This window comes from Schistocerca serialis, chromosome 2, assembly GCF_023864345.2.
Source record: "Schistocerca serialis cubense isolate TAMUIC-IGC-003099 chromosome 2, iqSchSeri2.2, whole genome shotgun sequence".
In the NCBI taxonomy this organism is placed as follows: Eukaryota; Metazoa; Arthropoda; class Insecta; order Orthoptera; family Acrididae; genus Schistocerca; species Schistocerca serialis.
In genome coordinates, this window is record NC_064639.1 from 493442064 (window position 1) to 493469744 (window position 27681).

The window sequence follows — 27681 nt, forward strand, 5'->3', positions numbered from 1 at the left end:
AGACGGTCGCAGAAAAGGCAGTCCACAGAATTAGATAAACAGGATCCTCAGGAAGTGTAATCTGTCCACGAAAAAGATAGCATCAAAACACTAATCCGAATGATTGCTCTTCAATTTAGGCTTCTTGCCAGATAGGGCGACAGAGGTAACAGGTAAGATCCAAAGAAGAGCAGCCTGTTAAATGTTAAAAGACCAATATTTTGTGATTCAGCTGCATCCATTATGTTCTTGATATCCATTTTGACCTATTACAAGGAACAGATATATCTCTATATGTCGGGGAACTATTCGGATGTCAAACGCTTTAAGTAAGCACTCAAAGCTCTTTTGTCGGACGAACCTGAAACAAATTCAAGTAATTTACATATATGTAGGCAAAGCAACTTCAAAAAGGTGGACACTAGCTGGATGTTAGTTAATGATAATGTTTTCGTAATGCTAATGGCCTCAGTGCTTGTAAAGCTGTCGCATACGGTTTGCAGAGAGAGAAGAGCTATGTTTCCTACAATCTTTGTGAGACTAGAACACCAGTTTCTTACTAACGTGCAACTGATTAAAATGTGACCCAGATCGAAGGGTTTCATCTTAAACTGGAAGAATGCACTTGTGAGACAAGTATACAGTTGGAATCTCCAAGCATATTAAAACAGTGCCGGACCGGGACTCGAACCTGCGACTTCAGCTTTTAGCGAGCACAGAATTACATCGAAAAGATAGTTTCAAATTGGACCACATTCCGCTGATGAGTGAAAAGTTCTTCTAGAACTATACTCATCTACGTGCTGCAAGTCTCATACCGGTTTTCAGTTGACATTGTTGCTAGCCGCGCAGTTAACGTAAGTTTCATAATCACAAAAACATCTCAGGTAATTTGCATGAATATTGGCTTAACAGCATACAGTGTACGTTTGAACCTGTAGAGATTCACAGTTTCTTCGTTCTCGGCTGTCCACAGACCAATCTTCCACGTGAAGACGGAACTATGTTTCATTCCTACCTGATTCATTCGGGCTGGCTGCGGTGAAAATCGATGCTTGCCTTAAAGTCAACATGAGTTTTCATTTTAGAATCTAAATATTTAGGTGATATGTTGAAGGACTGCCGATGTAGAAAAGTTTTTTCAGTTAATTTTGGGTATACAGACATTCACAACTTTTTGTTCGCATTTACTTGATGACTGAATTACGTTCCATACGTCTTTGATGATTCATTAGTGACGCTGCAATTTTCACAAACATCAGTACGTAACAACGAAGAGGAACATACACGTTCTCCGGTACTCAGCCTGAATTGTTTACGTTACTCAGAGGAGACTAAACAAAAGGGTGGAAGTATATTTTTCGTTATTTTCTCATTAATGACCAAAGTAAATGGTTCATATCGTCTTTTCTCTGTATTCATAAGCAACGAAAAATGTTAGGTGGTAATACGGTGACAAGCAGCATTCTTTAATATCCGGAGGATACGCTGCAGTTGTTTTGAGGCGTAGAATCGACTAATTTTATTAAAACATTAACCAAGCTTTCGAAAGATTGTGGCTTCAGTAACTGGATCAGGTTTCAACTTTCCTGAGTAATCATTATTCTGAACTGGGAATGTTGAAAAGAGTTTCACGAGTTTTCATGACCTGTGGAAATACCCAAATAATGTTCTTTGAGTTTCCTTTGCTGAGTGTGCCAAGAGCGAATATGCATCGCACTCGGTTTGATGAGTGCTGTGCTGTATAACCTTTTTGTATGGTTATAGATGAATGTGGAATGAAATTTTCGTGTTTGGAGTCAGTGCAGTGTTCTTTAGTGGCACCTTGAGGTCTTTGTGTTAACTACCACTTAACTCCAGACATTACTGCAGTCTGATCCTCGGATATTTCAGCTATTACTTCTCCTATACTTTGTAGCTTAACTGGTGAAGAGCTTTTGTCCCACAATCAGAGCTCGAACGCCGTCCTGCCCACCACGTACCGTTATATCAGCGAGCGTCCGTGGCCTCGGCTACCACTCTGGGGGTGGTTTTCTCAAAACAGGGTGGCCGGTGAGTCAAAATATCATGGACCTTATCATTTTAGATTGTACACTTTTTTATCAGTCTTCTGACTGGTTTGATGCGGCCCGCCACGAATTTCTCTCCTGTGCTAATCTCTTCATCTCAGAGTAGCACTTGCAACCTACGTCCCCAATTATTTGCTGGGTGTATTCCAGTCGCTGTCAAATATGAGATGAATTGGTTGGACTTCCCTTGTGAGGCGTTTTCGCACCTTTCGAAAACGGATTTGTCTGTCAGCGCCACTGTGAAACTTTCGCGGTTTGTAAGAAACGACGTGTTCTTTGTTTCAAGGGGTATTCGCCATTCTGGTCGTACTTGTCGTTAAGTACAGTTCTGTTTGTGTCAGAATGAGGTCGGGCTTTGTTTGGTTGGTGTGAGCTGCATCGGAGTATCTACAATGATGACGAAATCGGCTGAGATTATTTCAGTTATTTGCTTTGGTGGACATTCAGCAACTGGTGACATATTTCTGGAGTGCAGTTTAAATTTCAGCACGGGTTAATTCGCGATTACACCGCTTTCAGGCTTGTGGAAAATTATTACGAACGACAAAATGCAACCTTTGAGGTGGCGCATTTTTATGGAGTGGAAGCCGATTATGGGAAAAAATCATAGCTCCTCAATCCGTCGTGCTGTAGGTTAAAAGTTTTCTTCCTCTCTTGCCTTGTTTACAGTTTTGTGATGAGAACATTTACTACCGATTATACACTACTGGCCATTAAAATTGCTACACCAAGAAGAAATGCAGATAACAAATGGGTATTCATTGGACAAATATATATATATACAGACATGTGATTACATTTTCACGCAATTTGGGTGCATAGATCCTGAGAAATCAGTACCCAGAACAACCACTTCTGGCCGTAATAACGGCCTTGATACGCCTGGGCATTGAGTCAGACAGAGCTTGGATGGCGTGTACAGGTACAGCTGCCCATGCAGCTTCAACACGATACCACAGTTCATCAAGAGTAGTGCTGGCGTATTGTGACGAGCCAGTTGCTCGGCCACCATTGACCACACGTTTCCAATTGGTTAAAGATCTGGAGAATGTACTGGCCAGGGCAGAAGTCGAACATTTTCTGTATCCAGAAAGGCCCGTAAAGGACCTGCAACATGCAGTCGTGCATTATCCTGCTGAAATGTAGGGTTTCGCAGGGATCGAATGAAGGCTAAAGTCACGGGTCGTAACACATCTGAAATGTAGTATCCATTGTTCAAAGTGCCGTCAATGCGAACAAGAGGTGACCGAGACGCGTAACCATTGGCACCCCATACCAATACGCCGGGTGATACGCCAGTATGGCGATGACGAATACACGCTTCCAATGTGCGTTCACCGCAATGTCGCCAAACACGGATGCGACCATCATAATACTGTAAACAGAACCTGGATTGATCCCAAATAATGACGTTTTGCCATTCGTGCACCCAGGTTCGTCGTTGAGTACACCATCGCAGGCGCTCATGTATGTGATGCAGCGTCAAGGGTAACCGCAGCTATGGTCTCCGAGCTGGTAGTCCATGCTGCTGCAAACATCGTCGAACTGTTCGTGCAGATGGTTGTTGTCTTGCAAACGTCCCCATCTGTTGACTCGGGGAGCAAGACGTGGCTGCACGATCCGTTACAGCCATGCGGATAAGATGCCTGTCATCTCGACTGCTAGTGATACGAGGCCATTGAAATCCAGCACGGCGTTTCGTATTACCCTCCTGAACCCACCGATTCCATATTCTACTAACAGTCATTGGATCTCGACCAACGCGAACAGCAATGTCGCGATACGATAAACCGCAATCGCGATAGACTACAATCCGACCTTTATCGAAGTCGGAAACGTGTTGCTACGCATTTCTCCTCCTTACACGAGGCATCACAAGAACGTTTCACCAGGCAACGCCGGTCAACTGATGTTTGTGTGTGAGTAATCGGTAGGAAACTTTCCTCATGTCAGCTCGTTGTAGGTGTCGCCACCGGCGCCAAGCTGGTGTGAATGCTCTGAAAAGCAAATCATTTGCATATCACAGCATGTTCTTCCTGTCGGTTGAATTTCGCGTCCGTAGCACCTCATCTTCATGGTGTAGCAATTTTAATGAATGGTAGTGTATGAAGGGCGTTCTGTTATTAATACGACACATTTTTCTGGAAGCGTCATCCAAGTACCGCCTCCCGCATTCAACTCCACACAGATGGTACTTCGTTACTCTTTATGGTCTTCTGTGAGGCAGCGATGAGTCCACAGGGCACACAACTTTTGTGTACCCCAACTGGTGGACAAGGGCGTCAGCTCTACCAGCACGGACGTCGAGTTGAGCAGTGATTTAGTTGATTGTTATCTGTCGACCACCTCGAATGATAGTGTCCGCACGTTCCAGTATTACAGGAGTCACATCCGTATATGGCTCGCTGGCTCGCGGGAGGTAGGACAGGTTTGCACCACCTTTTTGCGACGATGACAGACGATTCACCCAACGACTCAGTGAGCTTTTGTTCATTGCCAGGTCTTCGTGTACATTCTGCAGGTGCCTATGAATGTCTGCGATACTTTGGTTTTCAGCCAAAAGATACCCGATGACATCCCTCTGCTTGGAATGTATTTCCGTTACAGACGTCACGTTGATGGGTACCGGATAGCGCCGTTCACCCAGCGGAACTTCATGAAACTGTACAGCCTGGAGCAGGAATATTCCACGATGTCTCACAATAAATGTCGCTTTCTTTCAAAAGAAATTGGCCAGAAAAAGAAGTGTTGCATTACTTCACCCCTCGTACTTTGTGAGATATGCTTCTTTTCTTACCGCTGAGAAGTTCCATGTTGGCTTGTAAATTAACTGCATTCTTTTGGTTACAGTATATCTGTCTATTAAAAAGATTCTTTTCTGGATTATGTCCTTCCAAACGAAGTATTTTTTTCATTTGAGCGTGATGCAGCAACATGCTGCCACGCCGGCATATTGCTGTAATTCGTTGATGCCAACTGTCGGTCGTGATGTATCAGAGACAGTTCACTGAATTAAGCATTCTCTCTTTACATGAAAGTAGCTTTCCAATGCGAAAGTCGACGTCCTCCGTCATAGACTATCTCTACTTTCTCAACGTACTGTCGAGTGATCCGGCAATGGAAATCACGTGGAAATCATGTTCGTAGCATGTGTAATGATCTTTCCGTTTTAGGCTCAATGGTTACATGCCTAAGCGGTCGTCCTGGAGGCTGAAAGGAAACACGTTATTCAGTTCTTGGACAGTTTCCTGATTAATCAGTTTTCAATTGATGTTTTTGAATAGAAGCTACACAAAACTCATTATTATCTTTCTTACATAAGACTGTGTATGTCTGTGTTTAGTCTGTTAAACATGCTAGGCCAGACTGACTTTGCGAAATTATTTTCTGAAGTATAGGGATTCATACTTACAGCATGGCTTACAGCTTCAGGGCTTTACTTTCACTGCGTATTGGAATAGCTCAGTATTCACACAGTTTACAGCAGGCAGGACTTGTGCTTTAGATTTTAACAAAGGTTCCCACAAGGAGAGTGGTGGCTAGTAATCCGCATCGCATTAGATTGTCTTTTCCTGCTGGGCCAAACACCTCAATTTACAGGGAATTCATATCACAATGCAGACAAAGGAATTTCATGACGAGGCACAGTCATAGAATAAGAGTCCCACAACAAATATCTGACGTGCAGCATTGTACAATCTGGGCGTCCGGAGAAAGCTGTTTAAAGCAAGAGTGATTGAACATACATGTCTTGAGCAACAAAAGGGTAAATCGGTTTTTCCAACAGAGAACATCACCTGTTCTCAAGTTTTCTGGATTTGTAACACTAAGGCGAAGAAGGGTAAAGTAACGTCCGTTAAGTTTATCAGGAACCGATGAACACTTCTGCAACATTCTTTAATTAAATAAGAAAAAAACTTTACTATTACATTGAATGAATATCTGAACTGTACAATGGATGCTAAAATCGAATTATCGTATAGCGTTTTGTAAATGCAAGTGGTGTGCCTATCTGTATTACTGTTAGCAAAAACATAAAACGAATTGATTGGGCAATACAACTCCCAATACCAATAAAGAAATACAGTCACTTCACAATATATTTATCCCCTTGGGCACTGAGTCCTCTGGCCCTGTTATAAACTGATAACTTTGGTCCCTGTACACATAACAAACAGCTTAAATTCTCTTACCCCTAAAGCAATAACGGTGGAACGCGATATATTATGGTCTCTCATGAACAAAATATGCTAGCTACAGGCTCAGCGGTGCACAATGCTGGCCGTAACACTTTGAAATGTACATGAAATTCTTTTGGCTGATAAATGAAAACATCTGAGAAAAATCCATCTCTTTAGAAGGCATATAACCTGGACAGGGAGACTGTACTGATTGTGGTGAATTACTAACACTGGTTTTTCTTTAAAAAAAATTATATTACAAGTTAAGTTTGTCTTTTGACAACTGAATTTGGACAAAACAACACGTCATATTTACTGACTGATTCATGAACAATGAGATTTATACAGCTAGTATTATTTACCCTCACTAAACCAGTATAAATGCATATCATCAAATTACATATAGCTCTGTTAACACATCTTAGAAACATTACAAAAGTGAAAAATCTAACTAGCCTTTTTATCAAATCAGTATACGTACATTCTGGGGTTCCTCAGCAACTACAAATTATCAGTCAGTTCATGTATATTAACGCGCTGGCAAAACAGAAATCATAATTATTTAAGATATTTACCTTACTTGCATGAAGACTTTTTCTTGCATGTTCAACATTATTGACACACCTACATTAATCTAACACTTGGTGACTTCACGCAGCACACCACAAAAACTGCCTGCTCCGTCCTCTTTCGCTCACAGGCAGCTACCTACAACTATTCGCCCACCGCTCTCTTACTGCAGCACTAATTATCTCAGACGAGAAACAGTATATTTGGCTCTACGGTCGTACACAGTCAGTAATCCGATTTATAAAGCCTATGAGAGAAATACATCGTTTATAATATCATAATTTCAGTTTAATTTACATTAATATTACTATAGTATACGGGTGCTAGATACAAGTGTGCCCCAATAGACTCCTTTCACCTTGTCAGACAAAGAACTCCACGCGAGTACTCACCCGACATTAATAGTAATCCTCCAGAAAGCCCAATTCTATAATTTCTAATTTTGTAGTACCATCTTCAAGCACATAATATTTAATTTGAAGGGGTATATACATTTAATAGTATGTAGCTTTACGCGGGTGCACATTTGACATAAGGCAAAAACCAAAACTGTTAAAATTCTGGTGGTAGCGTGACGTTAATCCACTGCGCGGAAACCTGGTGATCGTTACAGCGTCAACAACACTTGTCCACGCACCCGATGTTCCTAAACAATCGTATTTCACGATGTATCTTAGTTGTGTAGTGAAGCTGTGAATGCTGGCGTGAGCAGTAAATAGAATGACGCATAAACACTGCAATTCGTGGCAGCGCAAGTGAGAGGTGCGGCTGACGTCAGCAGCCTTGATGATGACGGCACCAATGAGCGCAGACCTTGTAAAACTGTTTACTTCGGCTGCAACACAATATGGCTGTAGTGCACCAGGAAGGGGACCAGGCTATTTTCTCAGCATGTGCTGCCCAACAGGATTCGTCGACAGATGCGACTGATCTGGAGCAGTTTTCGGATGGCAAAAGCACGAGCGTGTAAAATAAACAACTTGTCAAAATAAGGCTTCGAAGAAGCAACTGATTTATAAAAGGTGTAACGTGTGTTAAATTCAGAAAAAGTTTTGGATGATGTTGAGTCTCTAACAGTAATTAAGTGATATGGTATTGTAGTAGACCAGGTTATTACGTTCCAGTAAATTTACCTAAGTAAAAGAGCTCCAAATTGAAGTTTTATTGCCCAGACTACAGTTGATTCATATCCTGATAATTAGTTTCCGCAATGATATACTGCCACCTTCAGATTATCGGATATCTGAATTATAAAGCCAGCTTGTGTGGCACACTGCCGTCTGGCCATTGAAAATATGGAGCTAAACTCACAGAAAAGATGCTCCAGTGCAACACTTAGTACACTAAAACAAAGGCCTATCAGCAATGCAAAGAGATCTCAAGTACATCAGATAGAGCATAACACACTGCTGTCAGATGTGTGTATGTCAAAAACAGGCACCATGCCTTACTGATATAGTTATGCCTTTTACTTGAGTGTACTAAGTGTTACGTGGGAGTATCTTTCCTGTAAATTTGCCTCCATGCTTTCAATCTCCAGATGGCAATGTGCACACGGACTGGCTTTATAATTCAAGTATCCGACGGTCTGAAGATGGTAATATAACTTTGACGAAACCAACTGCAATCTGGGACATGAAACTTCTATTTTCGAATCTTTTTTCCCTTTGGTGTAGATATCGCTTTCATTCTGACAACGTAATAACAGATTTCGCTAAATTCGTTTCCTGTTTAAGGTGTCTAATGTTGCTGCTGCGGTCTTCAATCTTCGCTTTAGTTTTATGCAACAAACCAGTCTAGTCTCTAATACGAAGGCAACTTCATCTCTGAGTAACTACTGCAGCCTACATTCATTTGAATGAGTTTACTGTACTCAATCCTTAGTCTCTCTCTGTAATTTTTGCCCTCATGCCGGCCGAAGTGGCCGTGCGGTTCTGGGCGCTGCAGTTTGGAACCGCGAGACTGCTACGGTCGCAGGTTCGAATCCTGCCTCGGGCACGGATGTGTGTGATGTCCTTAGGTTAGTTAGGTTTAACTAGTTCTAAGTTCTAGGGAACTAATGACCTCAGAAGTTGAGTCCCATAGTGCTCAGAGCCATTTGAACCATTTTGCCCTCACACATCTCTGTATTACCAAATTGAGGTTTCCTCAGCGCCTCGGAAAGTTTTCTATCAACTGATTCCTCCCTTTTTACGTATCATGTTGTGGTATTCTGATTAACTAATTTTAATTAGTTAACCAGGCGCCACATCTAACCTTCAACATCCATCTGTAACACTACATTTAGCAAGCTCCTGTTCTCTTCTTGTTGAACTTTTGATGGTCCACTCTTCTCTTCAGTGGAAGACCACATTCCAGAAAAAAATCTTTAAAAATACTGTCTAACACTAAATTTATATTCAGCTTTAACAAAAAAATTTTCAGTTATTCTCTCTTCATTTCATAACCTTTTGAAGCTAATATCGATTCCATTCAGTTGATCCTCCAAGTTTATTGTCTTCTCTGACAAAATTACAACCATCATCGTCATCAGAATGGCGCACACGTGCAGTATATTCACAAAAAAGGGCCAAAGAAACTGGTATAGGCATGCGTATTCAAGTACAGAGATATGCGGGCAGGCAGTGTACGGAGCTGTGGTCGCCGTCGCCTACATATGGCAACAAGTGTCTGGCGCAGTTGTTAGATTGGTTACTGCTGCTACAATGGCAGGTTATCAAGATTTAAGGGATTTTGAACCTGATGTTATAGTCGTCGCACGAGCGATGGGAACAATATCTTCAAGGTTCCGATAAAGTGGGGAATTTCCCGTAGACCATTTCACTAGTGTTCTGTGAATATCAGGAACCGGATAAAACATCAAGTCTCCGACATTACTACGGCAGGAAAAAGATCCTGCAAGAAGGAAACAAACATCGATTGAAGAGAATCGTTCAACGTGCCAGGAGTGTAACCCTTCCGCAGATTACTGCAGATTTCAATGCTGGGCTATCAACAAGTGTCGGCTTGCGAACATTTCAACGAAACATTCTCGATACGAGCTTTCAGAGCCGAAGGCCCACTCGTGTACCATTGATGACTGCATGACACAAAGCTTTACGCCTCGCCTGGGTCCGTCAACACCGACTTTGTTGGCTGTTGATGATTAGAAACATGTTGCCTGGTTGGACGAGTCTCGTTTGAAATTGTATCGAGTGGATGGACGTGTACGGGTATGGAGACAACCTTACGAATCCATGGAACCAGCATGTAGGCAGGGGCCTGTTGAAGCTGGTGGAGGCAATGTAAAGTTGCGGGGCGTGTGCAGTTGGAGTGATATGGGACCTCTGATAGATCTAGGTACGACTCTGACAGGTGACACATACATAAGCATCCTCTCTGATCACCTGCATTGGTTCATGTCGATTGTGCATTCCGACGGACTTGGGCAATTCCAGCAGAACAATGAAACCCAACACTTCATAATTGCTACAGAGTGGGTCCAGGAACACTATTCTGATTTTAAACACTTCCGCTGGCCACCAGACTCCCCAGACGGGAACATTATTGAGCATATCAGGGATGCCTTGCAACATGCTGTTGCCCCCTCATACTCTTAAGGATTTGTGGACAGCCCTGCAGAATTCGTGGTGTCACTTCCCTCCGGCACTACTTCAGACATTAGTCGACTCCATGCCGCGCCGTGTTGCTACACTTCTGGGTGCTCACGGGTCCCATACACGATATTAGGCAGATGTACCAGTTTCTTTGGCTCCTCAGCGTGTAATACGTAATGACTGTCATTGTATAAAACAAAAATATATCTACTAAATAATACCAATGTTTCTAATTCATTCCACCGCTGTGGCATTGGCTTTTATAAAATCATACCACTTGCCCTTACAGCATCGGAGGAGGCAATCCTCTCTTACGTAATGGATGCACCAGCTTATCATTTATGTTTTATGGTTTGATTTGACATTGCACGTGTGCAGCTTCTTTTAAAATTGTGACGAGGCTTAATGGCATAAAAATATTTTAAGGTGGGTTTTAAATCAGGACGTCTGTAATTCTCACACGTCTGCCGGAATAAGAAGGATATTTTATCTGGTATTCTTGTTTGTAGCACTTGAAAATGAGATAGTGTTGCCCCGAAACATGATGTGGCAATAATCACATGACTTTCAACTGGGCTGAATACTCTCAATATTCCTCTCTTGTATGTCTCGCAGAAACAATGTATCACAGTCACAACTCGGAGATTCACAATATCGCATTTATAGAGTGCGTAAGAGCACCGATTAAATCAAGAGTGGATTCTAGTTCATTTGATACACACTTTCCTGTAAAGTTCTTTAGCGATAACATTACAATTGTATTTCTCGAACCATTCCAGTTCTTTTTCATTTCTAGTGTGTCACTAGCTATTGCTACAATGATATCATACTTTCGAATTACTGGAAGCTACATGTTCAGCACACAGTATGGCCTATTTCCTCTTTTCATACGAGACAATTATGTCGTGATGAATGGATATTTCCTTATTCTCTTCTATATTGTGGTAATCTCTAACAAGGTCTTAGTTCTGAGAATCTGTGGTGGGTAGATCCTGCTTAGCAGAGGAAGTCAGTAGATAGAAGTTAGTCTGTTTGTACCAGTAGTCATGCGCATCCTCTTGTTGAGCTGCTCATCGATGAGGATGGTATGACAACTATTATACCACAGCGGAGCACATTACTCTGCGTCCGAAAAATCCACTGCAAGAGCCGATGTCCACAAAGTCACAACTGAAATTCCCCTGCACCCCTTCCCCCAGGTGATGCCACGAATGGCTCGTAGTATAGACAGTATTGCCTCGCGATTTTCTACTCATATCTGCAACACAAACTGATCTTCGCCGAAGTAGGCTTTTATCAGTTTTTCCGTTTTTCTATAAATACTTCTTGATGATGTTTTCCGCGAGTTTTTATCTTGGCTGATGGGTCTCCCAGACGTTTTCTATAAGATAGCGTACGGAAGCCACACCTTTGTTGGACGTTCTGACTATGAACATGTGGACTAGCTTAGGTAACCGAACACTAGCGCAGTGCCCCTCTCAGGATCAAATGACTAAAAAACTGAGACCTTCAAATCTTGTCTTACAAACAAACATAGAAAAATACAATGTCATCGGCAAACCTCAAAGTTTACATGTTTTCACATTCAGTTGTAATTACTTCTCTCATTCCTCTTTCGCTTCCCACACAGTCTGCTCAATCTACAGGCTGGATAACATAGCAGATAGACGAGAAACCTCTCTCATTTCCTTATCCACTACTGCTTCCGTTTCATGCCCTTCGACTCTTAAAACTACAATCTGTTTTCTGTACATATTGTTGGCAACTCTACGTTTTTCCATCTCTTCCTCTCCACCATCCGAAACAGTACATTTCGCCTTCATTGTCTAAATCTACAAATGTTGTAGAGGTAAGTTTACCACTCCTCAGTCTCTCTTTTATGGTTCGTAGTATGGACAGTATTGCCTCGCGATTTTCTACTCATATCTACAACACAAACTGATCTTCGCCGAAGTAGGCTTTTATCAGTTTTTCCATTTTTCTATAAATACTTCTTGACAGGTTTTAGCACCCGACCCTTATTGAAATTGGGAAAATTACTTTCTCCCTGAAGTAAGAGGATATTTCACCTATCTCGTACACCTCGCACACCGGGTGGAATAATTTCGTCAGGGCTGACTCAAGTTCTCAGTCATTCCCACGAAATGGAAATTCCAGAGGCGTTGTTTCGACTAAGGTCCTCAAGTACTCTGTCAAATTCCTCTCTCACTCCCATATCATCTACTTCCTCTTCGCTTTCTATGATATTGTTACCTTTGTATACCTTATAGATACTGAAGTGACAGAAGTCATAGGATACTTACTAATGTCACGTCGGACCTACTTTTGACCGTCGTAATGCAGCAACTCGACGTCGCATGGACTCAACAGGTCGTTGGAAGTCCCCTGCAAAAATACTGAGCCATGCTTTCTCTACAGCAGTCCATAATTGCCTAAGTGTTGCTGGTGCAGGATTTTGTGTGGCCAAATTATTCGATCGGTCTGTCCAGAATGTTCTTCAAACCAATCGCTACCAATTTTGGTTTGGTGACATGTTTGGGATTATGAATCACATGAATGGCGGCAAATGATCGCCAAGTAGCGAATATAAATATTTCCATTCAGTGATCGGTTCAGATGGACCAAAGTATCGGGTCCAGTCGATATAAACGCAGCCCACACCATTGTGGAGCCACCACCAGCTTGCACAGTGCCTCGTTGACAACGTGGGTCCGTGGCTTCTTTGGGGTCTGCACCACACTCGAACCCTACAGTCAGTTTTACCACCGGAAGTCGGTACTCGTCGGGCCAGATCACAGTTTTCCAGTCGGTAAAGACCGAGCGAGGTGGCGCAGTGGTTAGCACACCGGAATCGCATTCGGGAGGACGACGGTTCAATCCCGTCTCCAGCCATCCTGATCTGGGTTTTCCGTGATTTCCCTAAATCGTTTCAGGCAAATGCCGAGATGGTTCCTTTGAAAGGGCACGGCCGATTTCCTTCCCAATCCTTCCCTAACCCGAGCTTGCGCTCCGTCTCTAATGACCTCGTTGTCGACGGGACGGTCAACACTAACCACCACCATCCAGTCGGTAAAGGTTCTACAAATATGGTAACGAGACCACAGAGGCGCTGCAGGCAATGTCGCACTCTTCTCAGTCATCTGATGTCATGGCCCACTAACGCCAAGTTTCGATGTACCGTTCTAACTCATACATTGACTTTTGTGGTTATTTCAAGCCGTCTTGGTTGGCCCTTAGCACTGACAACACTACGTAAACGCCACTGCTCTCGGCCGCTAGGTGAACGCCGTCGACCACGGCGTTGTCCGTGGCGACAAGTATTGCCTGAAATGTGTGGTGCTCTCGGCAAACTCTTTACACTGTGCATCTCTAAATATTAAACTACATAACGATTTCCGAAATGGAATACCCGATGCTTCTAGTTAAACTACCATTCCGCGTTCAGTGTCTACTGACTCATGTCGTTCGGTCATAATCACGTAGAAAAACTGTTTACACTAATCAAGTAGAAATGGTAGGTCCGCCATACCCTACCGTTTTATACGCGATACTACCACCATCTGTATATGTGCATATCGCTGACCCATGACATTATCACAGTATATATTCCTCCTATCATTGTTTCTCTTTTCTCAAAGGCTCCCTTTAAATTTCCTACAGATGGCATCTAAATATCCCCTAGTCAATGATGTTTCCACAGCGTAGCATTTGTGTTCTTACAGTTTCTGTTTAGACATTTTACAATTTCTGTAAATTTCATGTTTTGATTGTCTGTATTCCCTTTGTGTTGCCTTCCTTTATTGCATTTTTATATTTCCTCCTTTCGTCAAATATATTCAACATACGTGTTGGCCAATGATTTCTTGCAGGCCTTGTCTTTTTACACTAGCTCATCTCTCAAAGCTATCCATTCACCCTCTATACAATTCGTTCCTCTTTTTCAATCAAACGTTGCCTGATACTATTTTTGTAATCTGAAAAACTTGTTCTTTCAATTTATCCACATCTCATCCCCTTAATTTTTTAGCTTTCTGACATTTCTTCAGTTTTAATCTGACATTCATAACGAATAAAATACTGTCAGAGGCTACAGCAGCCTCAGAAAATGTATTACTGTTTAAGATCTGGTTTCGTAAATCCTGTGTTAACATTATGCCAACGGCCTTGTCGCAACGGTAACTCCGGTTCCCGTCAGATCACCGAGGTCAACGCTGTCGGACTGGGCTTGTACTTGGATGGGTGCCCAGCGCTGTTGTCAAGCGGGGTGCACTCAGCCCTTGTGAGGCAAACTGAGGAGCTACTTGATTGAGAAGTAGCGGCTCCGGTCTCGTAAACTGACATACGGCCGGGAGAGCGGTGTGCTGACCACAAGCCTCTCCATATCCACATCCAGTTATGCCTGTGAGCTGACGATGACACGGCGGCCGGCCGGTGACGTTGGGCTTTCATGGCCTGTTCGGGGGGAGTTTAGTTTTTTTGTGATAACATTATAGAATCTATCCAGGTCCATTCCAAGTATAAAGACTTTTGTCATTATATTCCATAGATTAATTATAACTCAACCCATGTTAGTTTAATTCATCTTGATGGATAAAACAACCGTTTTGGGAACAAACAAGCACCGTGTTTTTCAGAAGGAAGTAGATTAAGTTTCATTCCATTCATTGTCTCTTTTTAGATGTACAAGGTTAGTATCAATACTACAGACAAATTTTCGGGTGTATCTGGCAGGTGCTGTTACTGTGCAGTGACATCAGAAACCTACGATGTCCATTGTCTTGTTATGGAGTAATTTTATGTGAGGATAAGTGATTTATTCTCTCCGTGGCTGCGTTAAATTAAAATTATCAACAAAAACAAACGACTCAGTTATTGTGTGCATTCAGACCTCTGTAATGACGAGGCCAGAGGAATGGGTTACCAAACTGGCTAAAGACGTTTAAGATCAGTCCACATTCAAGGTGACGTTCACACGATGGAACTGCAATATTTTTGGAGACATACTTAATTTTCTGTCGTATTGCCCTGCGGAGGTGTTTGCAGAAAGCAGCTGTTCAAAATGTCGACTCGCATCGTCATGACAACGAACGATGGACTATAACATACTTTCCAACAACGCATTTTATTGCCTAACTTATTCAACGGCTGCAATCAGTTCTTTAGAAGATTCCACTAGATCTTCGTAAACTAGATTCGGGCTCTTATCGTGTGACCGAATTGTCTCTATAATTTGAAAATTACGATTAGTGCACGAATGCCCAAACTGTATATCAAATGACATTCAAGCATTGATGATATTGTGCGTCAATGCCTACTAATTGTGGTGTGTCGTAAGGATTCGAATTATTACGGTCTATGGTCTACAAAAACCGTAAGGGTATCTTCAAGAAAAACTTTGTTAATGGCTTCTTCAGTTTCTCCTGTAAGATAGTTGCTGACTAACGGAGACCACGAATTCAGTGTATCGTACCACCCCACACCAAACTGTGACGGTTTGGCAGCAGCATTGCCATACGCCATGTAGGCAGGTAATTTTTTGGTTTACAGGCTCAGTTCCATTGGGAATCTGCTCAAAAGTGAAGACAAATTACTCGTGAACAAAAATAACATGTATTATTACTGTATCTATTACTACATTACACTTTAATTATGTTAGTATTACACTTTAATTATGTTAGTAAACATGGAATAATTTTAACTTTACTGTAAATAGCAAGGATCACTCATCAATAATAAGTGAAGATGTTTACTTGGTCCAATTTTTGTTCTACCAACTCTGGGACACAATCAAATGAAGCTACAAGTAAGATTCTGTCTCAAAAATACACCAAGAGAAGATACAACATTCAAACTTATTTGTGCAATTTAGTAACAGAATGATATTTCAACTACATTCACATATGCTTGTGAATATCTTTTAATGGCTGATGAATTTAAATCTTGGCCTCTTTTAAAGTCAACAAGTCCAAGATTAGTCCTTACAATATAACTTTATATCTTTCAGGTAAAAAAATAAATGGCACCTACGGCTTTTTCAAAAATATACCGGAAGGAATACATAATATTATAGAATTCCTTTGCTAACGAAAATTGGCGACAGATATTTAATGTAGGACAATGAATACGGATTCCTGAATGACTTAACGACAATTTTGTCAAACTTCTCTGGATCATTGACCGCTTTTGCATACTCTGCGCCGTGTTCCTCGGAGGTGAGGCCAAATCCGCTCATGATACTGAAGTAAACACCGATGACTAAGCAGTAGTCCATGTCCTTCTTGAGCTCCTCGAAGGTGTAGGCCTCTGCCTGGTGTTCCATGCCCAGACGCCGCAGCAGGCCCACCAGCGTGTTGTGGTACTCGCGCAGCAGGTCCTCCACGTGGTGCCGATGGACGTCTTCGCTGGCGTTCCCGTACAGGAAGTACAGGAGATCCGAGGCCGGGCTGGTTACTGATGAACACTGTAATTCCACCAAACAGTCAGTTATTAGGAAAATTTCTAGAAATTGAGAGATTCTCAGATGTACAGGGGGCCTAATCTTTCTTGTTATTTTTCTGTTTCTTTCATAACTACATTTCACGTTCGTATCTGGTCAGTCTTTGGTGTGACGTCATAAGCGCGTGACGGTGTGTGAGATCGCTGTCTCAGTTTTCATCTATTTTTAGGATGCAGATATATATTTTAACGGTTTTTGTGATAATATTTACTATATAAGTGACTTATTAGTGGTTTCTTCATTCACCTCTGCCTTTCTTGTGTTGTGACCTGATATTTGTGAGTGTTTCTTATCCAGCAACTTGACCTCTTAGCCGTGTTTACATTCCGCGCTGACCAGTTGTAGCTGTAGCGGCGCATCGAAAGCTAAGTACTAATTAATTGTTTGTGTATAGTAGTTTATTTAGGAACTTTAGTAGTCTTCAACCGGTGTTCTTGGTGTTTTCCGGTGAAATAACTTCAGAAGAAATTTTTGCGAACTGCTTTCAGTTTCGTTACTGTCATTAAACGTTTGATTTTCTTTTTGTGATAGTATTTTGTTATATTCTCATTTGTTGTTGATTAATACTGTCAATAATAGTAGTTACTTTCCTTGTAGAGCAAGTTTGTGATTACTGTAATCAGTTTTCAACATCTTCTTATTGTAGTAGCGGAACTTAGATAAAGTTGTTTTCTTGTTTCAATAACTGTAAAATTTTACCATGAGTGAGAAGAGTGGGCTTTGCCGTAGGTTCGTGAGTAGTGGATTGCGGTGTGAGACTTGTTCGAAGTATTTTCACTGGGGTGAATGCAGTGGGGAAGCCGGTGGGCATTCTGGTGAGATCCTCTCCTGGAACTGCAGGTTATGTAACAAGAGTAAGTTGATAGAGGAGCAGGAGCGTATGATCTGTGCCCTTCAGGTGCAGATGAAAAACGCACAGGAGGAGCTAGATAGGATGAGGAGGGAGAAGGGGGTTGGGGAATGGGAGCTGGCTGTTGGCAAGAGATTTGCTAGGAGAAGGAGATTTTCAGATAGTTTTACTATTGGTGTTTGTAATAGATATGACCAACCGTCAGAGTCTAGTGGAGAGAAATCTCTATTAGCTGTAGATGTAGGAAGTATGCAGCAGACTTCAGCAGTTACGGTGGCTAGAACAATTGCAAAGTCTAAGAGAAAGAAGAAGGTTCTGCTGTTAGGTAGTTCTCATGGTAGAGGTGTAGGCCAGCAGTTGCAGGAAATTTTGGGGAGTGAGTACCAGGTCACCAGCATTGTGAAGCCTAATGCAGGATTGGCTCAGGTGACTTAATATAGGGGGGTTATGTAGGGATTTTACAAAAGAGGATCAGGTAGTGATTGTGGGTGGGGCTGGTAATAGTATTGATAGGGATGGGGAGTATGACATAGATGGTGACCTGGAAAAGATAGCCACTCAGACTGGCAACACGAATGTGCATTTCGTGGAACTGTTTCAGCGTCACGATCGGCCTCATCTTAATACAGCCGTCAGGCGTAATAACATGAGACTTGGGGGTGCGCTGATGACAGAAGGCATGAGTCACATTTCAGTGGTGTCGGTGGAGTCGATCAGCAGGACGGGTTTCACTAGACATGGCCTGCACCTCAACAGGTATGGAAAGGGGAGGTTGGCAAAGCTTATAGGTGACAGCATAGGTGGGGGTGGTGGGATCACTCATGGGAAAATTCCGGTAGTTGTGGGTGTTAGAGCTGTACCTTTTTTAGATTGAAGTCAGCTGACAGGTATTCCTGCTTACGGGAAGTCTCTCTAACAAAGAAACCACTTTCGACAAAGCTTAGGTATCCGATTAATGAGGGAATTAGTATATTTCATCAAAACATAGAAGGCATTAGAGATAAAGTTAGTGAACTGCTTATACATGTTGACTCTGAAATTATTGTTATATCTGAACACTTCTTAAATAAGGAGATAATTCAGAGGCTTCCTTAACCAGGATACAGGTTGGCTGGCAGCTTTTCTAGGAGCTCTTTGCGGTGTGGGGGATTAGCCATGTATGTGAAAAACGGTATCCCATTTGATTCAATTGATGTTTCAAAGTACTGCACTGAAAAGGTGTTTGAATGTTGTGCAGGTGTGGTTAAATTTAGTGGAACTAAACTTCTTACTGTTGTTATTTATAGATCCCCAGACTCCGATTTCACAACATTTTTGCTAAAGCTAGAGGAGGTTCTTGGTTCACTTTATAGGAAATACATAAAGTTAGTTATATGTGGTGACTTCAATATAAATTGTATAAGTGATTGTGCAAGGAAAAGGATGCTGGTAGACCTCCTTAATTCATATAATCTAATGCAAACCGTATTCTTTCCAACGAGAGTGCAAAGGAACAGTAGAACAACCATAGACAATATTTTTGGTCATTCGTCATTACTAGAATGGCATTCTGTTAACAAAATGGTGAATGTCCTTTCAGATCATGATGCACAAATTTTAAGTCTAAAAGATTTTTGTGCTGCAACACATGTTAAATATAGTTACCAACTTTTTAGGAAAGCTGATCCAGTTGCTGTAGAGACTTTTGTAAACCTTATCAAGGAACAAGAGTGGCAAGATGTTTATAGCGCTGATACAGTAGATGATAAATATAATGCTTTCCTCAATACTTTTCTCGTGCTCTTTGAAAGTTGCTTTCCGTTAGAACGTTCAAAACAGGGTACTAGCACAAACAGGCAGCCTGGGTGGCTGACTAAAGGTATAAGAATATCTTGTAGAACAAAGTGGCAATTATATCAAAACGTTAGAAACAGTCACAATCTAAACGCAGTAGCCCATTACAAACAGTATTGTAAGGTGCTTAAAAAAGTTATTAGGAAGGCAAAAAGTATGTGGTATGCAGATAGAATAGCTAAGTCTCAGGATAAAATCAAAACCATATGGTTAGTCGTAAAGGAAGTGGCTGGTCTGCAGACACAGGTCGAGGATATAGAATCAGTGCGTAGTGGGAATGTCCGTGTTACTGATAAGTCACATATATGTACAGTATTTAATAATCACTTTCTGAATATAGCAGGTGAACTAAATAGAAACCTAGTCCCAACAGGGAATCATATAGCGCTCTTAGAAAAAAGTGTTCCGAGACTGTTACCTGAAATGCTCCTCCATGATACTGACAAGAGGGAGATTGAGTTAATAATTAAATCACTGAAGACCAAGAACTCTCATGGATATGACGGGGTATCAAGCAGAATACTGAAGTATTGTTCCATGTATGTTAGCCCAGTAATTAGCCATATCAGTAACTTTTCCTTTAGGAGTGGTCGGTTTCCTGACCGATTAAAGTACTCGGTAGTGAAGCCACTTTATAAAAAGGGAGAAAGGGATAATGTTGATAATTATAGACTTATTTCTATGCCATCGGTGTTTGCTAAAGTTTTCGAGAGGGTTGTATACACAAGGTTACTGCAGCATTTAAATTCTCATAATTTGCTGTCAAATGTATAGTTTGGTTTTAGAAATGGCTTAACAACTGAAAATGCTATAGTCTCTTTTCTCTGTGAGGTTTTGGACGGATTAAATAAAAGGTTGCGAACGTTAGGTGTTTTCTTTGATTTGACGAAAGCTTTTGACTGTGTTGACCACAAAATATTACTGCAGAAGTTGGAACATTATGGAGTAAGGGGAGTAGCTTACAATTGGTTCGCCTCTTACTTTAAGAACAGAAAGCAGAAGGTAATTCTCCGCAATATTGAGAGTGGTAATGATGTTCAGTCCCAATGGGGCACTGTTAAATGGGGCGTTCCCCAAGGATCGGTGTTGGGGCTACTGCTGTTTCTTATTTATATAAATGATATGCCTTCTGGTATTACAGGTGATTCAAAAATATTTCTGTTTGCTGATGACACCAGCTTGGTAGTGAAGGATCTTGTGTGTAATATCGAAACATTATCAAATAATGTAGTTCATGAAATAAGTTCGTGGCTTGTGGAAAATAATTTGATGCTAAATCACAGTAAGACTCAGTTTTTACAGTTTCTAGATCACAATTCAACAAGAACTGATATTTTAATCAGACAGAATGGGCATGTTATAAGCGAGACGGAACAGTTCAAGTTCCTAGGTGTTTGGATAGATAGTAAGCTGTTGTGGAAAGCCCATGTCTAGGATCTTGTTCAGAAACTAAATGCCGCTTTATTTATCATTAGAACAGTATCTGAAATAAGTGACATTTCAACACGAAAAGTAGTCTACTTCGCATATTTTCATACGCTTATGTCATATGGTATTATTTTTTGGGGTAATTCTTCTGATTCAAAAAGGGTATTTTTGGCTCAAAAACGGGCTGTTCGAGCTATGTGTGGTGTAAGTTCGAGAACCTCTTGTCGATCCCTATTCAATAGTCTGGGAATTTTGACATTGCCCTCACAGTATATATTTTCTTTAATGTCGTTTGTTGTTAGCAATATTAGCTTATTCCCAAGAGTTAGCAGCTTTCACTCAGTTAATACTAGGCAGAAACCAAATCTGCATGTGGAATGCACTTCCTTGACTTTTGTGCAGAAAGGAGTGCAGTATTCTGCTGCATCCATTTTCAATAAGCTACCACAAGAACTCAAAAATCTTAGCAGTAGCCCAAACGCTTTTAAGTCTAAACTGAAGAGTTTCCTCATGGCTCACTCCTTCTATTCTGTCGAGGAGCTCCTGGAAGAGCTAAAAAATTAAGCAAATTCCAGTGTTACATTCTTGATTTTCTTTATTTAAACTAACGACGTGTCAGCTGAATATGTTTCTTATATTTCATTTTATCTGTTTCTACAATCGTGTTATAATTTCATGTATTGACTCGTTCCATGACCATGGAGACTTCTCCTTAATGTGGTCCCACGGAACAATAAATAAATAAATAAATAAAAATAAATTAATGTCAAACGTCCACAGCTGGTTTAAAATGATGGGCCCTGCAAAACCACTGAACAGCGTGTGGCCGCTCTATAAGTAAACAGGTGCCAGTGGAATTAGTTGAAGTGGAGTGTGAAGTTGAGAAACACACATGCGTATCAATCAGGACAAAGAACACCAGAACATGTCACTGGTACCGACTAGCAAAAAATGTACCCAGAGCCGCTTGTCATAAAATCTCAAAACTTTTCCATCATTCACCACAAAACTAACATGACTTGCATCCCCTTTCCCTTGCAGAAATCCTGAGAATGCTCTTAGTTGTAAGAGCAATTTCTGCCGATATAGAACTTGGTATCGTACAATTACACAACCAACATGTATGACGTCATTCACGTACGGTGGTGTTACCGATGGAGTGCATAACAACACAATTAAATAACTATCGATAAATCGAAAGACTAAATTCAAATAATATATCGATACAGCAGCTAAAAATTCGAAATGCACAGATGTAGGGGAAAAAATAACTAATACCGGCTCAGAACGCTGGGTAAATGTTAGAATCCTTACAACTTAATCACGCTCAACGCTTCAACAACAGTAAAGTTGGACAACAGCTCGATCTGAAGTGAAGAATGAACGAATGCAGCAATGTGCAACTCTGCTCATATACACACACCATAAAAAAGTTTTGCATCAGCCCAGTTCCCAGAACTCTGCAGAGTCCCTTTGACTGTTAAGAGATGTCACTTAACCTTCTCAAAGATGTCAACCACTATGCATGCGCAGTGCCTATTAGACGGATGGGGTCCGACAGCCGATCAGTTCCAGTCCTTGCACCAGGAAGGAGAAACACGGCTGCTTCTTGCAGCGGTGTGCCGTAGGTCTCTAGAAGAGCGTAGCGTTCCAAAGGATTGGAAAGGGGCACAGGTCAACCCCGTTTTCAAGAAGGGACGTCGAACAGATGTGCAGAATTATAGACCGATATCTCTAACGTCGATCAGTTGTAGAATTTTGGAACACGTATTATGTTCGAGTATAATGACTTTTCTGGAGACTAGAAATCTACTCTGTAGGAATCAGCATGGGTTTCGAAAAAGACGGTCGTGTGAAACCCAGCTCGCGCTATTCGTCCACGAGATTCAGAGGGCCATAGACATGGATTCACAGGTAGATGCCGTGTTTCTTGACTTCCGCAAGGCGTTTGATACATTCCCCCACAGTCGTTTAATGAACAAAGTAAGAGCATATCGACTATCAGACCAATTGTGTGATTGGATTGAAGAGTTCCTAGATAACAGAACGCAGCATGTTATTCTCAATGGAGAGAAGTCTTCCGAAGTAAGCCGGCCGCGGTGGTCTCGCGGTTCTAGGCACGCAGTCCGAAACCGCGTGACTGCTACGGTCGCAGGTTCGAATCCTGCCTCGGGCATGGATGTGTGTGATGTCCTTAGGTTAGTTAGGTTTAAGTAGTTCTAAGCTCTAGGAGACTGATGACCACAGCTGTTAAGTCCCATAGTGCTCAGAGCCATTTCTTCCGAAGTAACAGTGATTTCAGGTGTGCCGCAGGGGAGTGTCATAGGACCGTTTGCTATTCACAATATACATAAATGACCTTGTGGAAGACATCGGAAGTTCACTGAGGCTTTTTGCAGATGATGCTGTGGTGTATCGAGAGGTTGTAACAATGGAAAATTGTACTGAAATGCAGGAGGATCTGCAGCGAATTGACGCGTGCTGCAGGGAATGGCAATTGTATCTCAATGTAGACAAGTGTGATGTGCTGCGAATACATAGAAAGATAGATCCCTTATCATTTAGCTACAAAATAGCAGGTCAGCAACTGGAAGCAGCTAATTCCTACAATTATCTGGGAGTACGCATTAGGAGTGATTTAAAACGGAATAATCATATAAAGTTGACCGTCGGTAAAGCAGATGCCAGACAGATTCATTGGAAGAATCCTAAGGAAACAAAGGAAGTAGGTTACAGTACGCTTGTTCGCCCACTGAGTGAATACTGCTCAGCAGTTTGGGATCCGTACCAGATAGGGTTGATAGAAGAGATAGAGAAGATCCAACGGAGAGCAGCGCGCTTCGTTACAGGATCGTTTAGTTATCGCGAAAGCGTTGCGGAGATGATAGATAAACTCCAGTGGAAGACTCTGCAGGAGAGACGCTCAGTAGCTCGGTACGGGCTTTTGTTAAAGTTTCGAGAACATACCTTCACCGAAGAGTCAAGCAGTATATTGCTCCCTCCTACGTATATCTCGCGAAGAGACGATGAGGATAAAATCAGAGAGATTAGAGCCCACACAGAAGCATACCGACAATTATTCTTTCCACGAACAATACGAGACTGGAATAGAAGGGAGAGCCGATAGAGGTACTCAGGGTACCCTCCGCCACACACCGTCAGGTGGCTTGCGGAGTATGGATGTAGATGTAGATGTCTGTAGTTCAACCATGCTTAGACGATCAATACCTCGGTTCAATGGCGTCCGCATCGTTACTTTGTGCCAGGAGGACTCTCAACCAGGAAAGTGTTTAGGTGTTTCGTAGTGAACCAAAGCGATGTTGTTCGGACATGGTGCAGACACAGAGAGACAGGAACTGTCGATGACGTGATCCGCTCAAGCCGCCCAAGGGATACTACTGCAGTGGTTGAGTGCTGCCAACGCATTATGGCTCGGAGGAACCCTGGCAGCAACGCCACCATGTTGAATAATGCTTTTAGTGCAGCCACAGAACGTCGTGTTACGACTCAAACTGTGCGCAATAGGCTGCATGAAGCGCAAATTCAGTCTCGGAGCACATGGCGAGGTCCATCTTTGCAACCACGACACCATGCAGCGCAGTACAGATGGGCCCAACAACATGTCGAATGGACCGCTCAGGATTGGCATGACGTTCTCTTCACCGATGAGTGTCGCTTATTCCTTCAACCAGACAATCAGCGGAGACGTGTTTGGAGGCAACCGGGTCAGGCTGAACTCCTTAGACACACTTCCCAGCGAGTGCAGCAAGGTGGAAGTTCCCTGATTTTTGGGGTGGCATTACATGGGGCCGACGTACGCCGCTGGTGGTCACGGAATGGGCCGTAACGGCTGTACGATACGTGAATGCCTTCGTCCGACCGATAGTGCAACCATATCGGCAGCATATTGGTGAGGCATTCGTCTTCGTGGACGACAATTCTCGCCCCCATCGAGCACATACTGTGAATGACTTCCTTCAGCATAACGATATCGCGCGACTAGAATGGCCAGCATGTTCTCCAAACATGAACCCTATCGAAGATGCCTGGGGTAGACTGAAAAGCTGTTTATGGACGACGTGACCCACCAACCACTCTGAGGGATCTATGCCGAATGGCCGTTGAGGAGTGGGACAATATAGACACACAGAGCCTTGATGAACTTGTGGATATTATGAAACGACGAATACAGGCATGCATAAATGCAAGAGGACGTGCTACTGGGTACTGGAGGTTCCGCTGTGTACGGTAACCTGGACCATCACCTCTGAAGATCTCGCTGTATGGTCGTACAACATGCAATGTGTGGTTTAATAAGTAGTAAAATGGGTGGAACTGATGTTTATGTTGATCTCTATGCCAATTTTCTGTACAGGTTCTGGAACTCCCGGAACCCAGGTGATGCTAAACTTTTTTTGATGTGTGTGTTAATAAGAAAAGCAACGTGTAATTAACATATCCTAGAGTAGCAGAATGCAGAGTGCCATGGCAGCGATAATCTCTGGGATTATGACCCCCACAGACATTGCAGTAGCACCGTTTCTTTTACTCGAAGGACGCCCATCGCCATGTCACTGAAATCAACATGTAATAGCACAAAAGATAGCTTTTAGTGTAGATTTCATTAAGGATCTCGATTATGTTACTGATTTTTCTCGAAGAGACTGTCAAATTAAATTTCCGCTAAAATAAGAAGTTTCAGGAAACTGGAACAATGTTGGACAAGAAAAGGTCTAGATAACCAACACTTTTAACGGAAGATAAATCAACGGATAACGAAAGAATCAATTCAGCTCATCGACGAAAGAAGAAAGTACAGAAATGCTCAATCAAATTCAAGAATACAGAAATACAAGTCACTTAGGACTGAAATAAATAGGAAGTGTAAGGAAGTCATTGTGAAATGCCTACATGAAAAATGTGAAGAAACTGAAAAATAAATGATTGCCGGATGGAGATACTCAGGATATACAAAACTGAAAACAGCCTTGGGTGAAATAAAAAGCAAGGGTGATAACATTAAGAGTGCAATGAGGATGCCACTTTTAAATGCAGAGGATATAGCTCATTGGTGGAAAGAGTAAATTGAGGGCTTCTATGACGGGTAGGCCTTGTCTGATGACGTAATAGAGGAAGAAACAGGAATCGACGGGGAAGATGTAGGGGATGCAGTAATAGAATCAGAGTCTGAAGAAGGCTTGGAAGACTTAAGATCAAATAAACCTATAGGGATACAAACATTCCATCATTGTGGCAACTGGCAATAGAATGACTGTTCACGTTGGTATGTTGGATGAATGGAACTGGCTGTATACTATCAGAAGAGAACAACAACAGGAGACCATTGCGTACAATCACCTTAAAAGTCCATGTAGCCATGCTGCAAGATACACTCGTCTTCGTCAACCGTTAAAATCAACAGTAACAGAACAATGTATTTCCATGGGAGACTCCTCGGGACACTACAGAACAAAAATTTTACCACCAGTTTCCAGCTTTTGGGATTCAGTAATCAAAGAATCGGTAGCAATACGTCTTGTCGATTATCTTATACATCGCGATAACGGCTTTTTAGTGGATAAAAATTGGAATCGTACAATTACAATTTTCCTGTCACAGAGGACTCTACGGGGTCATTCGACACTCAGGGATTAGATCATCTCTAACTTCCAACACTGAGGACAGCAAATAGACCTCGGCTGTCCCGCGCGTTTCATCACGTGAAACATATGCCGAAAGACGCCAGCACATTTTGCATGCGCGATATTTGGCACAAGTGTAATGAATGCACCTGGCCTCTTCAGTAGTTGTCTACTCATCTGAAGATGGCCGGACGTCTCTGTGCCCAAATATTGTCGCAGAATGTCAACGATATCAGGCTGCACACACGAAAATTATTATAAGAGGAAATACGCTGGAAAAATTTCGGATGTTGCGTTATCCTTATAATTCCGAAGAGAGCAAAATCCGACAAGTGCGAGAGTTATCCTATAATTAGCTCCACAGCTCATGTACACAAGCTGCCGACCAAAATAATACACAAAGGAATCGAAAAGAAAATCTCTTGAATGATACGTTTGGCTTTAGGAATGATAAAGGCAACAGAGAGGCAGTTCTAACATTGTGAGTGAAACTGGATGCAATAATGCAGAAAAATGCGTTCTACATTGTAAAACGATGCAAGATGTTCCAAATCTTGACAAAATTAGGTATAAGCTGTAGGGAAATACGGGTAATATGCAAGACCCAAGAGGTAACAATAAGACTGGAAGACGAACGAAGTGCTTGGATTAAAACGAATGTAAGCCAGGGGTATACTTTCGCCACACTTTTTCAGTCTATACATCGAAGACAGAACGACGGAAACAAAAGGAAGGAACAAGAAACGGTTAAGGCTTCAGGGTGAAAGGACGTCAGTGATAAGATTCGCTGATGACATTGTTATCCTCAGTGAAAGTGAAGAATTACAACATGGAATTGATGAACAGTCTAATGATTACAGAATGTGGACTGAGAGTAAACCGAAGAAAGACGAAAGTAATAAGAAGTGGGAGAAACGAGAAAAGAGAGAAACTTAACATCATAATTGGTGATGACGAAGTAGATGAAGTAAAGGAGTTCTACTACCTAGGCAGAAAAATAACCCAATACGGACAGAGCAAGCATTGGCAAAATATTA

General features: G+C 42.0%; 1 protein-coding gene across 1 annotated transcript in view; it reads right to left on the reverse strand.

Annotated features, from left to right (window-relative positions):
* Nucleotides 1–207: 207 nt before the first annotated feature.
* LOC126456129 (uncharacterized) overlaps nucleotides 208–27681 on the reverse strand; it is a 33734-nt gene continuing 6260 nt past the window's right edge. Inside the window, exons 2-3 of the mRNA XM_050091882.1 lie at nucleotides 16557–16855; nucleotides 208–340 (exon numbers count right to left, since the gene is read on the reverse strand). Coding sequence (XP_049947839.1) covers nucleotides 208–340; nucleotides 16557–16855 — 432 coding nt within the window. The remainder of the gene's footprint in view (nucleotides 341–16556; nucleotides 16856–27681) is intronic.